This window comes from Stegostoma tigrinum, chromosome 1, assembly GCF_030684315.1.
Source record: "Stegostoma tigrinum isolate sSteTig4 chromosome 1, sSteTig4.hap1, whole genome shotgun sequence".
Classification (NCBI taxonomy): Eukaryota; Metazoa; Chordata; class Chondrichthyes; order Orectolobiformes; family Stegostomatidae; genus Stegostoma; species Stegostoma tigrinum.
In genome coordinates, this window is record NC_081354.1 from 110,185,297 (window position 1) to 110,205,801 (window position 20,505).

Below are 20,505 nucleotides of genomic sequence, written 5' to 3' on the forward strand. Positions count from 1 at the left end.
TTTTAATTCATATACCCATCCAGATGCCTTTTAAATGTTGTATTGCACAGGTAGTTTTCCTATAACCCCATAGTTGTATTCTTGTGCAACCATGTGCTATTGAAAATTGCACTATAGAAAATCGCTATACCTGTACAACTGAAAGTTTGTGTTATACAAACAGCATCTGCTATTCATCAATCGTGTTACAGCCAATTAGCGTTAAGCGTTACAGCAGAACTACCCGTACCTGCCACTTCCTATGGCAGCTCATGCCACACGTACACCGCCTTCTGTGTGAAATTGTTGCCTCTTAGGGTCCTTTTAAATCTTTTCCCCTCTCACCTTAAACCTCTTCCCTCTAGTTTTGGATTCCCCCACTCTAGGAAAAAGACCTTGGCTATTCACCCTGTTCATCCCCTCATGATTTTATAAATCTCTACTCAGTAACCTGCTCAGCCTCTGGCCCTGTAGGGAATACAAGGAACAGCCAATTCAGTCTCTTCCCATAACTCATATCATCCAATCCCACCAATATCCTTGTAAATCTTTTCTGCTCCCTGTCATGTTTAACACATCTTTCATATAGAAGGACCAGAATTGTACGCAGAATTCTAAAAGTGGCTTTACATCACTGGTGGGTAAGTTGTTCGAGGGGATTCAGAGGGACAGGATTTACATGCATTTGAAAGGCAAGGACTGATTAGGGATGGTCAGCATGGCTTTGTGCATGGGAAATTGTGTCTCACTAACTTGACTGAGTTTTCTGAAGAGATGACAAAAATGATTGATGAAGGCAAAGTAGTCGACATTTTCCACATGGGCCTCAGCAATGCATTTGACAAGGTTCCTCATGGTAGATGGCTTAGTGAGTTTAGATCACATGAGACCCATGTGGAACTAGCCAACTGGATACGAAATTGGCTTGAGACTAGGAGACAGAGGGTGATGGTGGAGGGTTGCTTTTCAGACTGGAGACCTGTGACCAGTGGTATGCCACAAAGACTGGTGCTATGTTTCCTGCTTTTGTCATTTATGTAAATAATTTGAATGAGAATATAGGAGGTATGGTTAGAAAGTTTGCAGATGACACCAAAATTGGTGGTTGGTGGACAGTAAAGAAGATTATCGCAGAGTACAACTTGATCAGATGGGTCAATGGGCCTATGAGTGACAGACAGAGTTTAATTGAGGTAAGTGTGAGGTGTTGCATTTTGGTAATGCAAACCAGGGCAGGGCTTATAGAGTTAAACCACTTGGTGCACTGAAAGATTTTCCCTCACATCACCAATGCTTCTTTTCCCAATCACCTTAAATTTACAGCTTCTTGTTTTTGATCTTTTCAGCAGTGAGTTGAGTTCTGGCTGACAACACTTCCCAGACCCCTCAAGGTTTTGAAAACCCCTCTCAAATTGCTACATAATCTTCTCTTCCCAAAGCAGAACAGACTCCGTTAGTCTCCCTAAACCCATTCTCGTGAATCTTTTCTGCACATCAAAGAGCTGATTCATTATCTGAAACAGGGAATGATTACTTCCGAATAAACATGAAGTAGAATGCAAAGAATAGAACTCAACCAGAAATTAAAATCCAAACTATTAGCACAGGCAATATGTTGCTGGACCTGCCGTATTCATCCAGCCTCACATTTTATTATCTTGGATTCTCCAGCATCTGCAGTTCCCATTATCACTATTAGCACAGGCACACATTTTTTCACACCAATGAGAGTCTTTCAATTGTTAAACACTTGTGAGTTAACTCAGGACCCAGACCATCTTATGTTATTTTTGTTTACTCAACTGAAAACAAAATGATAACGTAATTTTCATAGATAGTAGGAACTGTGGAATCAGAAATGAAGAAGCGTCTAGGCCTGAAATGTCAGCTTTCCTGCTCCTATTATGCTGCTTGGCCTGCTGTGTTCATCCAGCTCTACACCTTGTTGTGTAGCTAATTTTCGTCATTGTTTTGTATTCTGAACTCATCACCAAAAGATTAAAAGGATAAATGTCAATGAATGGGATAGAGATGATCCTAAACAGATCGTTAACTGATGGAACATGGAAGGCACAAAATATCTTTTGAATTTTTCATCACAATGCTATTTCCCTCAGCGAGACACATTTTTCTCCCATGTAAAACAGAATAAGACTGTTACAAAACGGCCTGAAATTTCTGTTTCCGTACTCTCCAGAAAATTTTCACCAGTAAATTAGAGGTACCCTCATACTTATAGCAGTTTACATATTTTTTAGCTTGCAACTGATTCTTAATAAAACCAAATGTCCAACTTTAAAATAATGAAGAAGATATGTAGTGTCTAGCATCATAGAGTCATACAGCATAGAAACAGACCTTTTGGTCCAATTACTCCATGCTGATCATGTTCCCAAATGAAACTAGTCCCATTTGCCTACGTTTGGCCCATATCCCTCCAAATCCCTCCTATTCATATACTTAGCCAAATGTCTTTTAAACCTTGTTTATGTACATGTACCCACCGTGAGCATGTCCCCATAATATTTGAAATAGGCATTCCACTAGTTTAAATTTTGTTAGAAGGCCAGTGGTCAATAAAATGGTTAATATTTCTGACTGAATTGACAATTCTGCTGAAAAATAAGGAACATAAAAATTTTATTTAAAATGTTGCAATGAGATTCTAGGAAATGAATTCTGACTACTGTTGGAACCAGTTTTAGTTATAAGCATTGGAGTTAACAAAGTTATATTCCGAACAGTCTTATGGCTAGCTGTAACAAATGCACCTCAGTTTCAAACAATTGTTTTTAAACCAATGTGGCACTTTTTAAAAAAGTTCTCAGAAATGACTGTAAGATTATGGCAGATTAGAAGTCCTAGTACAAATTCATTTCAGATCTGAAAGCCACAAACCAGAGGATATTGTCTGATGAGGGAGCAGCCCTGTAGTCCAGTAGGACAGTGGCAACTTTACCTTTGCTTGATAATAAAATGTGAGGCTGGATGAACACAGCAGGCCCAGCAGCATCTCAGGAGCACAAAAGCTGACGTTTCGGGCCTAGACCCTTCATCAGAGAGGGGGATGGGGTGAGGGTTCTGGAATAAATAGGGAGAGAAGGGGTGGCGGACCAAAGATGGAGAGAAAAGAAGATAGATGGAGAGGAGAGTATAGGTGGGGAGGTAGGGGGGGGGAAATAGGTCAGTCCAGGGAAGATGGACAGGCCAAGGAGGTGGGATGAGGTTAGTAGGTAGGAGATGGAGGTGCGGCTTGGGGTGGGAGGAAGGGATGGGCGAGAGGAAGGACAGGTTAGGGAGGCAGAGACAGGCTGGGCTGGTTTTGGGATGCAGTGGGTGGAGGGTAAGAGCTGGGCTGGTTGTGTAGTGCAGTGGGGAGAGGGGACAAACTGGGCTGGTTTAGGGATGAGGTTGTGGAAGGGCAGATTTTGAAGCTGGTGAAGTCCACATTGATGCCATTGGGCTGCAGGGTTCCCAAGTGGAATATGAATTGCTGTTCCTGCAACCTTCGGGTGGCATCATTGTGGCACTGCAGGAGGCCCATGATGGACATGTCATCTAAAGAATGGGAGGGGGAGTGGAAATGGTTTGCGACTGGGAGGTGCAGTTGCTTATTGGGAACCGAGCGGAGGTGTTCTGTAAAGCGGTCCCCAAGCCTCCGCTTGGTTTCCCCAATGAAGAGGACACCACACCGGGTACAATGGATGCAGTATACCACATTGGCAGATGTGCAGGTGAACCTCTGCTTAATATGGAAAGTCATTTGGGGCCTGGGATAGGGGTGAGGGAGGAGGTGTGGGGGCAAGTTTAGCATTTCCTGTGGTTGCAGGGGAAGGTGCCGGGTGTGGTGGGGTCGGAGGGGAGTGTGGAGCGAACAAGGGTGTCACGGAGAGAGTGGTCTCTCTGGAAAGCAGACAAGGGTGGGGATGGAAAAATGTCTTGGGTGGTGGGGTCGGATTGTAGATGGCGGAAGTGTTGGAGGATGATGCGTTGTCTCCGGAGGTTGGTGGGGTGGTGTGTGAGAAGGAGGGGGATCCTCTTTGGGCGGTTGTGGCGGGGGCGGGGTGTGAGGGATGTGTTGCAGGAAATGCGGGAGACACGGTCAAGGGCGTTCTCGACCACTGTGGGGGGAAAGTTGCGGTCCTTGAAGGACTTGGACATCTGGGATGTGCGGGAGTGGAATGCCTCATCGTGGGAGCAGATGCAGCGGAGGCGGAGGAATTGGGAATAGGGGATGGAATTTTTGCAGGAGGGTGGGTGGGAGGAGGTGTATTCTAGGTCGCTGTGGGAATTGGTGGGCTTGAAATGGACATCAGTTACAAGCTGGTTGGCTGAGATGGAGACTGAGAGGTCCAGGAAGGTGAGGGATGTGCTGGAGATGGCCCAGGTGAACTGAAGGTTGGGGTGGAAGGTGTTAGTGAAGTGGATGAACTGCTCGAGCTCCTCTGGGGCGCAAGAGGCGACGCCGATACAGTCATCAATGTAACGGAGTAAGAGGTGGGGTTTGGGGCCTGTGCAGGTGCGGAAGAGGGACTGTTCCACGTAACCTACAAAGAGGCAGGCATAGCTGGGGCCCATGCGGGTGCCCATGGCCACCCCCTTTGTCTGTAGGAAATGGGAGGTATCGAAAGAGAAGTTGTTGAGGGTGAGGACGAGTTCGGCTAGGCGGATGAGGGTGTTGGTGGAGGGGGACTGGTCGGGCCCGCGGGACAGGAAGAAGCGGAGGGCCTTGAGGCCATCTGCATGCTGAATGCAGGTATATAGGGACTCGATGTCCATGGTGAAAATGAGGTGTTGGGGGCCAGGGAATAGGAAGTCCTGGAGGAGGTGAAGGGCATGGGTGGTGTCACGGGCGTACCTTTGCTTGTGTGGATTTTAGGAATTTGACTGGGATTACAGAATTTTTAACGGATTACACTTCAATGCGCTCCTCATAAATATTCCAGAAGTGAGTTAAAATTGATATACGGCAGGGATGGAATAAAATTTCACAATTTGATTCTTTGTGCATGTTTTTGCCTTTGTAGTTGCACACATGGTTCACTCTTTTATCGTTCTTTCTTACTCCAAAGTTTGAAGAAGCACTGGTATATTTTCAACAAATTCACAACTAGACCTTCGTATAAATCTTAGAACTGCCTGTTTGAATGTTTTAGTACCAAATGGACAGGGTTTTAACTCACTGAGTAATCAAAAGAACTACAGTGAAGACTTTGAAACATGTTGGCATGCTTTTAAAGGAAAGTTCCAACACACAGAGAATGTGAAATATTCCCAATTCCAGCACCCACAGTATTCAGAATCTAACTTTTTATAAACCAATGAAACTTGAGTGAGTGCTTTTCCCATCAAATTACCAAAGCTCAGCAACAAGAAAACACCTCATGCATGTAAATTCCAATCATTAGGAAATAAAGTCAAGGAGACAGTTTGGGATGAGAACAGTGCATGGAAGTTTTTAGATGAAAAGAATGGCAGAATAGCAGCATAAAAAATGCAAACATATACAGATTTTGCTATTTATACACAAACATCCTAGCAATGAAGCATTTGTTCCTCTAAAACAAAACAACATCCTTTCCCACACAGTAATCTGGCACAGTGACTGATGAATTAAGAAAGCTCTGTCAAAATGTAAATCTTCAATAAACTCTGTGCCCAAGAATATGTCTTTGAGCATCAGAGATTTGCATGCAAATAATAAAGGATGTAAAATACATTCTTTGAAGCCCAAGCTTGGAATCCTTGACCAAGTCAAAACACTCCACATATGTTAATTTCCAAGGTTAGCCACTTCTATGGAATTGATGAGAAACGGCTCTGCATAGGGAAGTGAGCCAACGGTATTCACAGAGACACAGAACCTCTTTACAACAGAGAAATACAAGCTTCATTCACCTTCCTATGTGCTGGGATAATATGCACACTGATAGGTTATGAAATAAACGAAGGCACTTGTCTAACAGTCAGTTATATTCCATACACTGCATGTGCAAAAACACAAGGTTTCCAATTTGCTGTTTATCAACTGCATGAAAAGCAAAAACTGAACAGAGAAGGGTTTGACGAAATGTCAAAGGTTTAACAGTAAAGTACAAGTCTACTCACCAGCCTTCTCTTTTTCTGATATCATTGGCATTGCCTGCAAAAATATATTGAAATAGAAAATGAATAACATTGTATGCCACAATAGTTTTAAAAAAAAATAATATGGCAAGCTGTGTAGTACACAACATTGTTATATGGATGTAATGGAGGCTGGAGAATGAACAATGTACAGTTTGCACTCATTTGAATTAGGCAGATTGTTATTCAGTCACAGATTTTCATTATGAGGTTCATATTCATCAAGTATGCTGCGTGTCCTGCGAGTGTTGCTTGACAATACCACTGGAAGAAAGGTGAAACAATTTAAAAGTAATTTCACTTTCTGCAAAGGAAGCTATAATATAGCAATGACAACAGCTTGCATCTTTATAGCACCTTTTGAAGGATCCTAAGGCACTTCGCAGAGACATTATGAAACAAAATTCGACATGGAACCACATAAGAAGATAGTTGGATGGATGATCACAGGTTGGATCAAAGAGAGACATTTTAAAGAGTGGTTTAAAGGAGGAAAATGAGGTGAAGAGGAATAAAGGGTATATTCCAAAGCTTAAGGCCAAGGCAGTGAAGGCAGTCATCAATCGTCATAAAGGCATAGTGTCATACAGTATGGAAACAGACCCTTCAGTCCAACTCGTCCATGCTGAGCAAGTTTCTCAGACTAAAACTCCCACTTGCCTATGTTTGGCCCATATACCTTTAAATGTTTCCTATTCATATACCTGTCCAAATGTCTTTTAAATGTTGTAACTGTACCTGATCTATCACCTCTTACAGTTCATTCCACACTCGAACCACTCTCTATGTGAGAAGGTAGCTGCTCAGGCCCCTTTTAAATCTTTATCCTTTCATCTTAAAAATATGGCCCTGAGTTTTGAACTCCCCCACCCTACGGCAAACAGTTATACTATTCACCTTATCTATGCCCCTCATAATTTTATAAACCTCTGTAAAGTCATCCCTTCGCCTCCGTTGCTCCTAGGACAAAACATCCCAGCCTATCCAGTCTCTTCTTATAATTCAGACCCTCCAGTCCTGGCAACATTGTGGTAAATCTTTTCTGCACCCTCTCCAATTTAGTAATGTCCTTCCATAGCAGAATTGTATGCAGTCCTCCAAAATGGCCTAACCAATGTCTTGTGCAGCGTAACATGATGTCCCAACTCCTGACCTCAATGTTCTGGCCAATGAAGGCAAGCATGCTAAATATATTCTTCACCACCCTGTCTACCCATGGTGTAACTTGCAAAGGAATATGTACCTGAACCCCGAGGTCTCTCTGTTCAATAATACCACCGAGGGCCCTACCCTTATAAGTCTTGTCCTTGTTTTTCTTATCAAAATACAATGCCTCGCATTTATCCAAATTAAACTCCAGCTGCAATTCCCCAGGCTGTTGGCCCAATTGATCAAGATCTGTTTGTAATCTTAGATAACCTTCTTCACTGTTGATTACACTACCAATTTTGTATCATCTGCAAACTTACAAACCATGCTGCCCAGATTGTCATCCAAATTGTTGATAAAAATGGCAAGCAGCAGTGGACCCAGTACCTATCCCTGTGGAACACTGCTGCACACAGGTCTCCAATTCGGAAAACAGCCCCCCACCACCACCCTCTGTGTTCTAATGCCCTGCCAACTCTTGTATCCAATTGGAAAGCTCTCCCTGAATCCTGTGTGATCTAAATTTATTAATGTGGTTGACTCTCAACTGCCCTCTGAAATGGCCTCACAAGCCAGTCAGATGTACCAATCGCTACAAAGACTCAGAGAAACAGGACTGGACGATCACCTGATATCAACCCAGGCACTGGAAAAGACAATGGCAGAAAGAAACCTGTTGACGATGCAAAGTTGCCCTCATTAACATCTGGGGGTTAGTGACAAATTGGGAGAGCTGTCTCACAGACTAGTTAAGCAACAGCCTGACATACTCATACTCACAGAATCATAGCTTACAGACAATATCCCAGACAACATCACCACCATCCCTGGATATGTCCTGTCCCACTGGCAGGACAGATCCAGCAGAGGGGGTGCACAGTGGTATGCAGTCGGTAGAGTGTTGCTCTAGTCCTCAACATTGACTGCGGACCCCAAGAAACCTCATGGCTTCAGGTTAAACATGGGCGAGGAAACCTCCTACTGATTACCACATACCGTACTCCCTCAGCTGATGAATCAGTACTCCTCAATGTTGAACAACACTTAGAGGAAGCACCAAGGATGGCAAGGACAAAAAAATGTACTCTGGGTGGGGGATTTCAATGTCTACCACCAAGAGTGGCTCAGCAGCAGCGTGACCGATCGAGCTGATCGGGTCCTAAAGGACATAGTTGTTAGACTGGGACTGTGGCAGATGTTGAGGGAACCAAAAACATGGCAAAAACATACTTTACCTCATCCTTACTAATCTGCCAGCTGTAGATGCATCTGTTCATGAGAGTATCGGTAAGAGTGACCATCGCACAGTCCTTTTGGAGTCAAAGTCCTGCCTTCATATTGAGAACCACCTCCATCGTGTTGTGTGACAGTATCACTGTGCTAAATGGAACAGACTTCATGCAGATCTAGCAACTTAAGACTGGGCATCCATGAGGCGCTGTGGGCCATCAACAGCAGCAGAATTATATTCCAGCACAATCTGTAATCTCATGGCCCAGTATATCACCCATTTGATTACCATCAAGCCAGGGATCAATCCTGATTCAATGGAGACTGCAGGAGGGCATGCCGGGAGCGGCACCATGCATACCTGAAGATGTGGTATCAACCTGGTGAAGCCACCAAACAGGACTACTTGCACGTCAAACAGCGAACGCAGCAAGTGATAGACAGAGCTAAGCAATCTCAGGAACAACGGATAAGCTGTAAGCTCTGCAATCCTGCCACACCCAGTCGTGAATGATGGGAGACCAATTAAGCAACTCACTGGAAGGAGGAGGATCGACAAATATCCCCATCCTCAATGATAGAAGAGCCCAGCACATCAGTGCAAAAGATAAGGCTGAAGCATTTGCATCAATCTTCAGCCAGGAGTGCCAGGTGGACGATCAATCTCGACCTCCTCCAGTGGTCCCCAACGTTACAGATACCAGTCTTTAGGCAATTCGATTCACTACACGTGATATCAAGAAATGGTCAGAGACTCTGGATGCTGCAAAGGCTACCAGCCCTGACAACATCCCAGCAACAGTACTGAAGACTTGTGCTCCAGAACTTGCTGCCTCCCGAGCCAAGCTGTTCCAGTACAGTTACAATGCTGGTATCTACCCAACAACATGGAAAATTGCCCACGTATGCCCTCCACACAAATTGTAAGACAAATCCAACCCGGCCGATTACTGGCCCATCAGTCTCCTCTCGATCGTCAGTAAAGTGATAAAAGGTGTCTTTAACAGTGCTATCAAGCAGTTCCCATTATCCCTGCTCAGAAATAACCTGGTCAGTAACCCCAGTTTGGGTTCCACCATGGCCATTCAGCTCCTGATTTCATTGCAGCCTTGGTTCCAACAAAAGAGCTGAATTTCAGAGGTGAGAGTGACAGCCCTTGATATCAAGGCTGCGTTCGACCGAGTGTGGCATCAAGGAGCCCTGGCAAAACTGGAATCACTAGGTATCAGGAGGCAAATCCATTGGTTGGAGTCATGACACATAGGGAAATGGTTGTGATTGTGGGAGGTCAATCATCTCAGCTCCAGAACATCTCTGCAGGACAGGGTAGTGTCCTGGACACAACGACTATCAGCTGCTTTATCAATGACCTTCCCTCCAGCATAAGGTCAGAATTGGGAATGTTCAACAATGATTGCACAATGCTCAGTACCGTTTGTGACTCCTCAAATTCTGAAGCAATTCATGTTCAAATGCAACAAGATCTGGACAATATCCAGGCTTGGGCTGACAAGTAGCAAGTGACATTCGTGCCACACAATGCCAGGCTATGAGCATCACCAATAAGAGACAATCTAACCACCACCCTTTGACATTCAATGGGGGTTACTTTGATCAGAAACTCAACTGGACTCACCACATTAACAGCGTGGCTACAAGAGCAGGCCTGAAGCTGGGAATACTGTGGGGAGCAACTCACCTCCTGACTCCCAAAAGCCTGTCCACCACCTACAAGGCACAAGTCAGGAGTGTGATGGAATACTCCCCACTTGCCTGGAGAGTGCAGCCCCAACAACACTCAAGAAGCTTGACACAATCCGGACAAAGCAGCCCACTTGATTGACACAACATCCACAAGCATCCACTCCTTCCACCACTGACACTCAGTAGCTGCAGTGTGTGCTATCTACAAGATGCACTACAGAAATTCACCAAAGATCCTCAGACAGCATCTTCCAAACCCATGACCACTTTCATCTAGAAGGACAAGGACAGCAGGTATATGGGAACACCATCGCCTCCAAGTTCCTCTCCAAGTCACTCACCATCCTAAGTTGGAAATATATCACTGTTCCTTCACTGTTGCTGGGTGATCATCTTAGAATTCCCCCCCTAATAGCATTGTGGGCCAACCCACAGCAGGAGGACTGCAGGGTTCAAAAAGGCAGTTTACCACCACCTTCTCAAGGGCAACTGGGTATGGGCAAGAAATGCTGACCAGCCAGCAACGCCCGCATCGCACAAAATGAATTTAAAACAGTCAGTCTACCATGCAGAACCTCCTCAAAGGCTTTATTAATATCCATTTCTTCATCAATGTCGAAACGGTGAAGTGATTCAACCTGAAATGTTTAAGAGGCTGGAATTAGTGGGGTTATTAGACTGGAGGGATTTGTAGAGATAGGTTGCAAAACGATTTAAAAACAAGATTGGGAATTTTAACATTGATATATTATTAAACCAGGAGCCAGCATGGACAGCGTGTTGGATATATGTTCGTTGGAGCCAGTTAGGACATGTACAGTAGCGATTTGGAGACCTTGACTTTGTGGAGCAGAGAATGTGGATTGCCAGCCAGGAAAGTATTAGATTAGACAAGTTTAAAGGCCACAAATGCACAGATGATAGTCTCAGCAACGAAAAGCAGAGGCATGGATGAAGATGCGGTGTTGCAGGTGTTATCATTGTGATAATGCTGATTAATGATGTGTGGAATGAATCTGAGAGGGTGTTGGGTATTTATTTACTGGCTCTGGGAAAGTTACAGATAACACAGGCCCAAGGGGCCCAAGGGAAAGGTGGCTGGATGGAGAGCTTTCGTGAACGTGTTTGATTATTAGAAGCGGATTTGCAGATCAGAAAATCAAACACAGCATCACATCAAAATCTGAGAGAATCAGTCATTTCACCACGAACAGGATACTATCGCTTTTGAGTTGGCTTGGAGTGGAGTGAGAATGGCCAGGGGCCCAAAGCTGAGCAGGGAAGGCAGTTTGTGGGCCCAGAGCGAAGATGGTTATGGGTTAGGAACCAGTGGAACCCAATTGGAACATGTGGAAACTCTTATAGAAAGATTTTAATGCCTATCGTTTAGCTTTATTTCCTATTTTCCGAATTTATACTATGTATATTTGCAATGTAGAGTAACGTTTATCTTCAGTTTCTCTATATTTTTTGTCCCTAAGATTTGTACCTCAGGACTTTGTGCCTGAGATGGTGCTGTGTGTTGGTGACATTGTCAACTTTTCACTGTACTCCTGCTCTTTTGTAACATGAGTAAATGTGATAATAAACTTAATTCTCGTGGTTGAAAGCTCATCTCTGAGTCAGATTTGAAATTGAGGCAGTGGACAATCTGGCTCAGCCTTAAATAATTGCCATGGACAGGGAGTTGGTGGCAAAGGAACAGAGTTGCTATGGAAGAGAGTAACTTCAGTCTTTGCAATAATTAATTCGGAGGCACTTCCGTTTCTCTGTTACTGCATGTGAGGTATGCAGTTTAAAGACCGTACAGGTATTTCTGCTACAACGTGTGTTTCATTAACACGAATTGGCTGTAATGTGGTTGATGAATAGTAGATGCTGTTTGGAGAATTCAAGCTTTCTGCTGCACAGGTATAGTGAATTTCTACAGCGATTTTCCTATAATGCAATTTTCTATGATGATTTTCTATAGTATTAGGACATGCAAGAACGCAACCATTGCATTATAGGAGAACTACCTGATTAGGTTTGAGGGAGGAAGTACAGGTTGAGCTGGGCCCATGGATACAACCTTGGGGAATGCCAGATATGATGATGTGAAAATAGGAAGAGGACGAATTAATGACAGGTCTTTGGCTGTGATTAGGTCATAGTAGAATATTATTCAGTGTAATAATATTCTTTTGTGCAAGTGAAATTTGGGAAAAGAAATGGCAGGAATGTTTAAATTAAGACATTTCAAGCTGAGGAACAGGAATTCTGCTGTGACTCACACAGACTGGCTCAGAGGTAGGAGGCAACTAAATTTGCTCATTTTATTCCTTATAGGGCCATTTAATTGACCCATATAGAGAAGACAAGAAGCTCAGGAAATGTGTCGAGTGCTCCTGTATCTGCCACCTTTTTAGACGATAAATGCAGTTCTTGCTGGGCTACAAAACCTTTGATCCAAAGCAGAGTCAGCCCGCACTGGCAGCTGAAAAGATTTCCCACTACAATGAGCTGCTCCCCTCTCCACTGGTCAGTACATAACTACCCAACCCCATCTACTCAGGCAATAAAACTGCCCCCACCATCCCAGAGTCCCAGACATCTAAGGTGTTAAAATTGGGTCATACCAGAAAAGCACTGGCATGGGGAATGTTAATCTGGAATATTATTTTGAATTAAACTGTGAAAGTGGAACTAACAAAAGCTAATATTGGACATCACTGTGTGCAAAGCTTCCCAGAAACAGCCTTAAAGGCAGAAACCCTGAAATTATTTGGAAGCAATTCAACATTGTCATGGGAGGTGGGACTGTAGAACTTCTTGGAATGGATAAATTAAGTTGAGCTGAATGGCACTTTTCATAGCATCTTGTGATCTTGTAGTCATTAATTTCTGCAGCTAAGCTGTGGGTGGATTGCTGAGATGAACAATACTTTAACATTCCCCCGAGGTTCCCCAGCATGATAGTTTGATACCATTTTGAAAAAACGGACTCTGATACCAAAGAAAATGCTTGGTTGCATGCTGCTGTATTCTTTTGATGTCTCTACATTTCTCCAGGTTACAAAGATTGAAATGAAGGCAAAATGACCCATCTCATGTTTAATTTTGATCTCACAGTTCTAAGGTTTGTAAGTGTTACTGGTTCAGACTGTTAACAGGGCTGGTTCCATCACTACTTTGAAAAAGATAACCATTGCATTAGGGGCCTTTTCTCATGTCGTGGCGAATATTTTGCTGGCGTGCTTCTCTCATTCTGAGAGCAGTGGCTCAGTGGTTAGCACTGCTGCCTCACAGGGACCCGGGTTTGATTCCACCCTTGGGTGACTGTCTGTGTGGAGTTTGCATGTTCTCCCTGTGTCTGCATGGGTTTCCTTTGGGTGCTCTGGTTTCCTCCCATGGACCAAAGATGTGCGGGCTAGAGTGGGTTAGCTGTTCTAAATTGCCGGTATTGTTCAGGGATGTGTGGGTTATAGGGGAAAGGGTCTGTATCGGATTCTCTGAGGGTCAGTGTGGACTTGTTGGGCCAAAGGACCTGTTTCCACACTGTAGGGATTCTATGATGATGATGAATCCCTTTTCTCCCGTGTAGTAGAATCATAGAGATATACAGCAAGCATACAGACCTTTTGGTCCGACTCGTCCATGCTAACCACATATCCTAAATTAATCTGGTCCCATTTGCCAGCATTCGGCCCATTTGTCACTAAACTCTTCCTACTCATATACCCATCCAGATGCCTTATAAATGTTCTAGTCATACCTGTCTCCACCACTTCCTCTGGCAGTTCATTCCATACATGCACCACTCTCTGCATGAAAATGTTACATTCCTTTTAAATTCCCTTACATTCCTTTTAAATCTTTCCCCTCTCAGTTTAAACCTCTAGCTTTGGACTCCCCTGTCCTGGGGAAAAATATTACCCTATCCATGCCCCTCATGATTTTATAAACCTCTATAATGTCACCCCTCAGCCTCCAACCTTCCAGGGAAAATAGTGCCAGCCTATTCAGCCTCACCCTGTAGCTCAAACCCTCTAACCCTGGCAACATGCTTGTAAATCTTTTCTGAACCCTTTCAAGTTTAACAACATTCTCCTTACGGCAAGAAGACCAGAATTGAACACAGTGTTCCAAAAGTAGCCTAACCAATGTCCTGTACGGCTGCAGTATGGCCTCCCAACTTGTGTATACAATGCACTGACCAATAAAGGCAAGTGTACCAAATATCTTCTTCACTACCCTGTCTACCTGTGACTCCACTTTCGTGGAACTGTGAACTTGCACCCCAAGGATTCTGTGTTTGACAACACTTTCCAGCACCTTACTATTAGGTGTATAAGTCCTGCTCTAATGTGCCTTTCTAAAATGCAGCACCACACATTCTTCGAGATCCAAGTCCATCTGCCACACCTCGGCCCATCAGCTCATCTGATCAATATGTTTCAACAATTGAATAAAGCACAATACATTATGTATGTTCACCATTGGAAAGTTACTTTAAAGTTTGAAATTATTGTTTCTAGTGCACTCTTTCAACACAATTGGCATGTCGGCCAGTGATACTAAAACAACATAGTTACAAAGCAACAGGAGTTAGCCATTCTGTCCCTGGATATTGTTCACAATTTCATCAAATCATAGCTGTTCTTTGCCATAATAACTTATTTCTCCATGGCTCTTGAGAACAAAAATCTGTCTTATTCATGAAAATTTCAATGGATACAGAATCCAAAGCTTTTGGGGAGAGAGTTCATGATTTCTCTTACCCATGGTGTGGAAAAAATTCCACATTTCACTCCTAACTGTCTGAGTTCTAGCTTTGAGATTTGTGGGTGAAATCGATCTTGAGAACAATAGCGCAAAACAGGATTGAATCAATAGATAACAAGGTGTAGAGCTGGATGGACACAGCAGGCCAAGCAGCGTCAGAGGAGCAGGAAAGCTGATGTTTTGGGTCTGGATCTTTTTCTGAAGAAGGGTCTAGGCCTGAAGCGTAAGCTTTCCTGCTCCTCTGATGCTGCTTGGCCTGCTGTGTCCATCCAGCTCTATACCTTGTTATCGCAGATTCTTCGGCATCGGCAGTTCCTACTATCGTTGAATCAGAGGCCCCTTTATATCCTGCCTATTGATCTTTTCCATTTCAAACTAGTCTTTCCAGCAATGGAGCATGGTTCTGCATTCTCTATCCAAGAGGCATCTATGTTATTAAACCATTTTTAAGATTAAACAGATCACTCTTCTGAAATTGAGACTATACTAACTAGACTTATGGCAAGTGTTCTCACAATTTAAACTTTTTAGACTTGGCATTATTTTTACACTCTCTTTCAAGTCAACATAATTGTTCTAAGGTGCAGAACCTCATACTGTACACAATACTTTAGATGAGTTTGACCAAGACTCTGTACGGCTGAAATGTAACTTCACTTTATTTTCTAATTCTGTTGAGATAAATGCTAACTTTCTATTAGCCTCGTTCCCTGTTAGGTACGTGGATGGAACAGCATTAGTAGTTCTCAGCTCAGCACAGTTGAAGCCATAGTTTTGATGTGTCTCCATGTTGGAATTTAAAAGCCTACTTTCATATCCACCACAATGTTTACATTGATATTGAGATGAAAGGCCACTGATCTGAAATGTTAACTCTATTCCCCTTTTCACAGATGCTGCTTGACCTGCTGAGTATTTTCAGCACTTTCTATTTCAGATTTCCAGAGTCCTCAGTATTTTGCTTTTGTTCATTAATTATATTTTATATTTACTTCTCCTTACAACCATAGGCTTTCTGTTGGCAGTAAACACTCAGTAATAAATTGATTCCATCAAGGTAGTTGTGCCTTCATTCTTAATATGCCAACTGGTACAAAAGGTGAAGTCACATGGTATCTGGTGAGCAGACAAGATGGAGACAGAACTGGCGTAGTCATAGGAGACAGAGGGTAGAGGTGGAAGGATGTTTTTCTGAATGGAGGGCTGTGACTAGTGATGTTCCAGAGTTCAATGCTGGGACCTCTTCTGTTCATGATCTACAAAAATGATTTGGAGGAATATGTAAGTTTGCAGACGATACAAAGATTGATGAAGTTAGGGATAGTGAGGAGGATTATCAGAGCAGGATATAGATCAGTCGGAAGTATGGGCAGAAAAATGGCAGATAGAGTTTGATCCGGACCAATGTGAGGTGATGCGTTTTGGAAGGTGAAATACTGGTGGGAATTACGCGGTGAATGACAGGATCCTTAGGAGCATTGACGTACGGGGGGATCTGGGTGTGCAGGTCCACAGATCACTGAAGATGGCAACGCAGGTAGATAATGCAGTGAAAAAGGCTTGTGTCATGCTGACATTCGATGGAAAGGGCATTGAGCATAAGAATAGACAAGTTATGCTGCAGCTTTATGGAACTTTAGTTAGGCCACACTTGGAATATTATGTACAGTTCTGGTCACCACACTGTCAGAAGGATATGGATGCTTCCGAGAAGGTACAGAGACGGTTTACCAGGATGTTGCCTGGTACGGGGTATTTTAGCTATGAAGGAAGGTTAGACAGGCTGGGTTTGTTTTCACTAGAATGCAGAGGGTTGAGGGAGCGACCTTAATGAAGTTTATAAAATTATGATTGGCATGGATAGAGTGGAAAGTATGAGGCTTTTCCCGAAGGTGGAGGGGTCAGTTACAAGGTGCAAGGGGGGATGTTTAAAAGAGATACGTGAGGCAGGCTTTTGACATAAAGGGTGGTGAGGGCCTGGAACACGCTGCCAGAGAAGGTGTTTGAAGCAGACACAATAGCAGCATTCAAGGAGCACCCGGACAAATACTCGAATAGGAAGGGAATAGAGGGATATGGATACTTTAAATGAAGACAGTTTTAGCATGGGAGGGAAAAATGTGGTAGCACAGGCTTGGAGGGCCAAAGGGCCTGTTCCAGTGCTACATTGTTCTTTGTTCTTTAACCTGGAATTCCTTCTGCAAATTTCAGGACCTTTCAGCCTCACTTTACAATTTTTAGATGCCGTTTAAATTGACAAGTGTTTGATTTTTTGCTTGAATACTTCCTCTTCTGACTTTCTTTCTTTCAACAACTCTCCAACAATGTTTATTATCAAAGTTTATTATATTCCAGGGGTTATATAAATGCAAGCGATTATTGTTATCGCTAGTCTCCAAACAACAGAAACATCACTTAAAAGCACTTCACCAAAAAATATTTATGAATTGCTTCAACAGAATGATTTGGTACCAAGCCTTCAGCACCAAAACCAATGATTCCTTCTTACAGAGATTGATGCAAAATGTTCTATGTCCAACAGACTGCTCAAGTTGCCAAATGAAAACAAACAGGGTGCATTCAGAACACAGTCAATTAAGTAAGATTAACACAGGATGGAACATATCAACTGCATTGCACAAAAGTGATTTGCTCCAGAGATTTTCTGTCACAAAACATTTTTGTAAAATCAAAATAAAGAGGTGACTGTGGCTGAGACAAAGGCCTGTTTTTAAGTATTAACAAAGTTGTCTATCTGACTTGATGCTTACATTCAGTGGCTCCAAGATGTATGAACAGACTCACTTATCTCTTAGCAATCTGTGATGAACACAACTTCAGCTGTTTACCAGATAAAAGAAGGGCATGAATTTGAAAAAAGGGTGAAAGAAAAGAAATGCTACTTAACAACTGTTAATCATCAGTCAAGGTACCTTAATTAGGCTCCTTCAAAATTAGAGATAGCCTTTGTGCTCCAAGACAAATGGCACAACAGGATTAGGTAGCAGAAGTTACTTTCTGAGTAAGAGGGAGAGAAAAGATCAATCTCTCTCTGCTTTGTGCAATCACGTTACTGATAAGAACAGCGTCTCACTCTATATCTGTCTGTCCACAGCCTACGTCTGAATTGCATTGAATATAAATCGATGTTTATCAACAACCAAACAAAAGTTGCAATAGTTCTGTGTTCATCCAGCCTCACATTTTATTATCTTGCAATAGTTCTAGACTGGTCGGTAAACTGCATGTTGATGGAATCTAAACCCACAATGTCATGATTGTTGAAAATGGCTTGAGCAGAGGCAAATATTAATTTTTTTAAAATTATTGTTTTAATCCACTGGAAACCACTTTCACTGCTAATGACATTTATAATAATCTGTCTTTTCTTCTTTATAGATGCAGATAGACTTTCTGATTTTCTTTGTATTCTCTGAGCTATTTAAAAGCCCTTTCAGCGAATTCATAGGTTTCAGTATTCCTGCTTTGGTTTTCTTGGGATAAAGCTGTGATGGATTCCAATGCTTGGACAGGATTGGGGCGGCACAGTGGCACTGCAGTTAGCACTGCTGCCTCACAACGCCAGGGATGTGGGTTCAATTCTAGCCTCAGGCAATTGTCTGTGTGGAGTTTGCACATTCTCCTTGTGTCTGTGCAGGTTTCCTCTGGGTGCTTTGGTTTCCTCCCTCAGTCCAAAGATGTGCAGGGTAGGTGGATTGGCCATGTTACATTGCACCTAGTGTTCAGGGAGGTATAGATTAGGTGGGTTATAGGGGGATGGGTCTAGGTGGCACAGTCCGAGGTTCAATTTGGTCTGAAGGGCCTGTTTCCACACTGTAGGGATTCTATATCTAGTATCTGTAGGGATTCTATAAATCCTGCAGTGTAACAGTCATACTTTGGGCCAGTAATTAGTATGTAAGGTGCCATTTTGATGCCTTTGGGAGAACAATTTAATAGGTTTTGTGTCCTACATGCTGACAGCAGATCTTAAGCCTATTGAATATATACAGTATAGACCCAGTGGTGCAAACATTTTCATCTCCAAAGATAGGGACCTGACAGCAAGCAACAATCATGTAGAAATAAATTACTCTCTGATGTGTTTACTAACTTGCAAACTCAACAGCTACCAGTAATTTCCTGCGTCTGTGTTGTGGATGGCTACGAGCAAAATTGATGGCTTTGTTACCAAACAGAGGCCAGTCGAGAATTTTACGGTGAACTGCACGCAGATTCAGAGGTAGTCATCATGCTTGAAATTCTATGGGTGACTTGATCAAATATCGACCTCTCAATCTCTAGAAGAACATAGAGGACTCACAGGCACAACCAATTCCAGGCAACAATAAGTAATGCTCTACGTGTAACATAATAGGTCACTTGCAGAAGATGTGCAGAAGTAGGACTCAGTAAGAAATGTAATATCTCCAAATTTGCAGATGATACAGAGCTAATTAGGAATCTGTACTGTGTGGAAGATGTAAAGAGTTTTGAGGAGGATTTTGATAAACTTAGTAAACGGACAAGAACATGGTAGATGTAATATAATGTAGAAAAATGTGAGGTTATCCACTTTAGTTTGAGAAAGAGGTATGGCCAATATTTCTTAACTGGTAAGAGGTTGGATAGTGTGGATATGTAAAAGGATCTTGGAGTCTTCGTTGAATTATCACTGTGGCTAATATGCTGGTGCAGCAAGCTATTTGGAAGGGTAGTGGAATGTTAGCCTTTATTGCACGAGGATTTGAGTACAGGACTGGGTGAAGTCTTGCTTCAATTGTCTAAGTCCTGGGTTAGAATGCACCTGGATGGCTCTGTGCAATTTTGATCTTCATAGCTCTGGGAAGAAATTATTACCACAGATAGTGTGCAACAATATTCACTAGACCCGTTCCTGGTATGTGGAAATTGTTTTAAGATGAGAGATGGGGCAAACTGGGCCACTGTTTCTGGGGGTTTAAAAGAATGAAAGGTGATCTCATTGAAACCAAAGAAGTAATTAAAAGAATAAACACTGTCAATGAATGTAAAATGTTACCCCAATTTTGGAATCTAAAACCAGGGGGCACAGTTTAAAAATTAGATGAATACCACTTATGTCTGAGATGTGTCAAAATTATTTTACTCAGAGGGTTTTCAGCCTTTGGAATCAACTTCCACAGCAGGCTATGGAAGCTCAGTGTTTGAGGTAGAGATTGAAAAATTTCTGATAACCAATGGCATATAGGGTTAGGGAGATAGGATGAGTAAATAGCATTGAAATGTTCTATCAGCCATGGTCATATTGAATGGCTGGGCAGACTTGATGAGCTGAATGGCTTACTTTAATTCCTATCTTCCTACAGACCAGTGGAAGTTAAATGGCTATTTCCCCCAAATAGGTTAATGTGATACAACTATCAACATGAGAAAAGATCTTTAATGTATTCTGAAGAAAAACTGATGATCTAGCCAGCTTTGCCCGAATTTACTTAATCCATGGACATCTCATTAATTTTAAGCTTTAAACAAGGGCAAGTGGCACCGTCTTATCATATCATTTACCAATGG

At 42.8% G+C, this 20,505-nt stretch overlaps 1 protein-coding gene across 2 annotated transcripts in view; it reads right to left on the reverse strand.

Annotated features, from left to right (window-relative positions):
* dlc1 (DLC1 Rho GTPase activating protein) overlaps nucleotides 1-20,505 on the reverse strand; it is a 512,227-nt gene that overhangs the window by 224,870 nt on the left and 266,852 nt on the right. For both annotated transcript variants that reach the window (XM_048532709.2, XM_048532700.2), the window contains exon 5: nucleotides 6,088-6,121. In XM_048532709.2, coding sequence (XP_048388666.2) covers nucleotides 6,088-6,121 — 34 coding nt within the window. The remainder of the gene's footprint in view (nucleotides 1-6,087; nucleotides 6,122-20,505) is intronic.